This window comes from Colias croceus, chromosome 5, assembly GCF_905220415.1.
Source record: "Colias croceus chromosome 5, ilColCroc2.1".
In the NCBI taxonomy this organism is placed as follows: Eukaryota; Metazoa; Arthropoda; class Insecta; order Lepidoptera; family Pieridae; genus Colias; species Colias croceus.
In genome coordinates this window covers 10479652-10482911 of record NC_059541.1, presented here as the reverse complement: position 1 = coordinate 10482911, position 3260 = coordinate 10479652, and the positions used below count along the sequence as shown (strand labels likewise).

Below are 3260 nucleotides of genomic sequence, written 5' to 3'. Positions count from 1 at the left end.
CTAGGATATGCATGCATTAAATAGTTTTTTAAACAATATTTTATACATTTCCTAAATGGTATCGGAATTGTACACATTTCCTAGGAATTGTATACAATTCCTTGATTTCATACATTTCCGGTAACATAGACACTAGCTTATTGAACTTATTAGAATATTTAGGTACTTATCTACTCTAATAGATAATTGTCAGTTTAAGTGATAGTCTAATTTTGGTGGGTTGGTATATATAATGCTTTATACACAGTACATAGTCTGTTATACTTATTTTATAATTGATGAAAAAAGCATTAATATAAAAATATAGGTAAAGCCTGGACTCAGGAATAATATGTACTTAGAATTTAGATATATTTTTATCATATTGATAAAATAATTTTTAAAATCGGTTGGATTAGAACTTTTGGTTCATACGAAACAAGAACTTATACTTTATAGGTACCTAGGTCTTCTATTTGCCTTTGTGGCGGTCTAGTAAAGATAGGTGTCATACCATTGTATATACCATGGAAATATATATACTTCGTAAGTTCCATGGTATATAGACAATGTTATACAAATTCAATCACTTAGTAATTAGTATAAAGAATTTTTTTTATTGTTCCGTGCGTGTTACTTTAAACTTTGTAAGCTTATAGAAATAAAACTAAATAATACAATATATATTAAACAAATAAATAAAAATAAGTAGGCATATTATGAGGAAGTTTCCAATTACGTTACATTGTTTTGAAATTAAAATGCGATTACGATAGAGTTAGTTGAATGCAGTTGTAATTTCATGGCGGGAACGCTTGCTTTTTCGTTTCACAAGGCAATATGACACCGGCAGGAGTCGCCAACACTTAATTAGAGTAATTAAACGTTCATTTGTATTTCCTTTAATAATGCTATACAAAAAGCTTTCAAGCAATGTAGAGCGAGACCGAATTATCTTTCTTTTATTTTTTACCACATTTTATTTAAATAAGGGCTTTCTGTTTGAACTTAATATAAGCAAAATATGTATTTTTACCTTACTACATAAGAAGTGAAATCTGTAGTCAATTATGCTCTAAAAATTACGTTATCAATGAAAAACAATTTAAACACTTTTAGGTACATAAGTACCTACAAGTTATAAAGTGTACTTAAATTCATATCGATCAATTATTGTTGTTATGTTGCCCTTCCCTTTTAAATGCCTAAACCAAAATATGAAGTCCATCTGGCTATGTAGGTAGATACAGTAGATATTAAAATTTACCACGCATTAATAAAAAAAATCCAACACCATTTCCACGTGTAGGTCACGTAAAGCGGGTCATAAATTTGAGTGGTGCGCTAGACGCGTTCGGAATCGGACGTGATTAGTGCTAGCATAAGGAATAACAATTCGCGTCACGCGCGGCTTTGCCGCTGCATGAACTTTTTATAATGAGTTGTAAAACACTCATTGTAAATGAGCTGTTGGCGTTCATTCAAAATGCCATCGATACCATGGACGAGGTTAGCATCATGCAAATCTGCAAAACTAACTTTAAGGAGGAGGAAATTAGCAGTGGCAAGGTGCTACTCTACCAAACGCTGGACAAGATTGCCACGATGCCGTCCCGCCGCAGGAACGGGGGTGAAAAATGCATACAGGATATCATCAGCCTATTGAAGGTGACTGATCCCGATGACGTGCCCGATTTCGTCGCAAAGGAGTTGCATAAACTTCCTCCGGTGGGATTTGACCACGTCGATGTTACGAGGCTCCTTAAGGACATCACATTCCTTAAGGCGAGTCTGGCCGAGGTACACACCAAGTTGGAGGCTTCAGAGAAGACCATCTCCGATTTACGAGTCGAGTTAGCGTCATATCGCGATGCGCATGCAATATGTAGGTCACCCGTGCCGTCATATGTGAATGCACGTCGCGGAGCTCAAAATGCATGCGTCGGCATTTTAACTGCTGATGTTGATGTGTCGCCGACCGCCGATGACCCGAGTGATGCCCCGCGCCCCGCTCCCGTTACCTCTCCCCCGGAGAAGACATCGCATGTCACGTTGCCAGCTGCTCCTCAATGTGACTACGCCGCCGCAGCCTCAAAAATGACTGCGACCCCAAAATCATCAAAAGGAGTAAACGCACCCGTGCGGAAAAGTTTACCTTCAAAAACGAAGGACGTTGACGAGGATGGCTTCACAAAAGTCCAGAAGAAGAAGAAGTTGAATCGTCAGAACAAGTGCGGCACCGCAACGAAAGATCCAAACTTGCGGATGCGCGCAGAGGTGCCGACGACGCCGCTCTATGTGTCTCGTGTGCACTACTGTACCAAGACTGAAGATGTTGTCGAGTACTTGCATGCGAAGACAGGTTTGAGTCTGCGAGTGGAACGTCTGGAGTCTCGCCATAAAGTGAGCTTCAACTCCTTCGTGGTGAGAGTACCGACCGCCAAGCTGAGCGTCTACATGGACGAAGGGTTTTGGCCGCAGGGAGTTGTGTTTCGCCGCTTCCGCGGACGGATACCCGGCCCCCCGGAATCGCGTCACACGCCGAAGGCATAGCGTGTATTAATTTAGTATTTAAGTAGTTTTAAGTTCATATGGGCCGTAGTTTTTAAGTTATATTAAGACCTTTAACTGTAACTACATTTGTTGCCTGAAATAAAGAAATAAATAAATAAATCGAGCAAGTTCCATGAAAAACAAACCTTTTACAAATATACGTCCCAAGGGTCATCAAGTTGGAAATTATATTCATCTCAACCGAACTCAGGCTCCAGTGGTCCGAACAACTTGAGGATCTTGAAACGCGTCTACATTTCCAATGAGACTCGACGAACACTCTGAAATTATATTTGTGGAATTCGAATTTCCCGCTTTGGGAACTTTCTGGAAAATTCTTTAGATCTTCACATCTACATTTTGTTTGGATGCCGTGTTCTTGTTGAGAAATAAGTAGATAGAAAATGATGGTTATATCTTAATTCTATATTAGAATTTCTTCGATACTGAGGTTTTTGGTATTAAATCGTTAATTAGTTCGAAAAAAAAAGATAGAGATCTGTACCTACATGTTAATTAGCACAAGGGCGCACTTACTTACCTTAATCATTTTATTGAATTAAGTCTAAGTTACATTTCCGAATCCTTATAGAATTCATTCTAATCTAAGTCTATATGTATTTTAATTTAAAATGAACGTTCTTTCTGGATTTGTGTGTTCACACAAATAAATAAAGACAGACTAGCTTTTTCCTCCGAGTCCATCCGCCTGGCCTGGTTTAACTTCC

The 3260-nt window shown here is 38.4% G+C and overlaps 1 protein-coding gene across 1 annotated transcript; it reads left to right on the top strand.

Annotated features, from left to right (window-relative positions):
* Positions 1–1479: 1479 nt before the first annotated feature.
* LOC123691932 lies at positions 1480–2532 on the top strand. The gene has a single exon (XM_045636527.1). The coding sequence runs from the start codon at positions 1480–1482 to the stop codon at positions 2530–2532; it is 1053 nt and encodes a 350-aa protein (XP_045492483.1).
* Positions 2533–3260: the final 728 nt, after the last annotated feature.

Bases quoted from the DNA above. Each gene is read 5' to 3' on its own strand.
- LOC123691932 (XM_045636527.1), top strand. From the start codon at position 1,480: ATGGACGAGGTTAGCATCATGCAAATCTGCAAAACTAACTTTAAGGAG.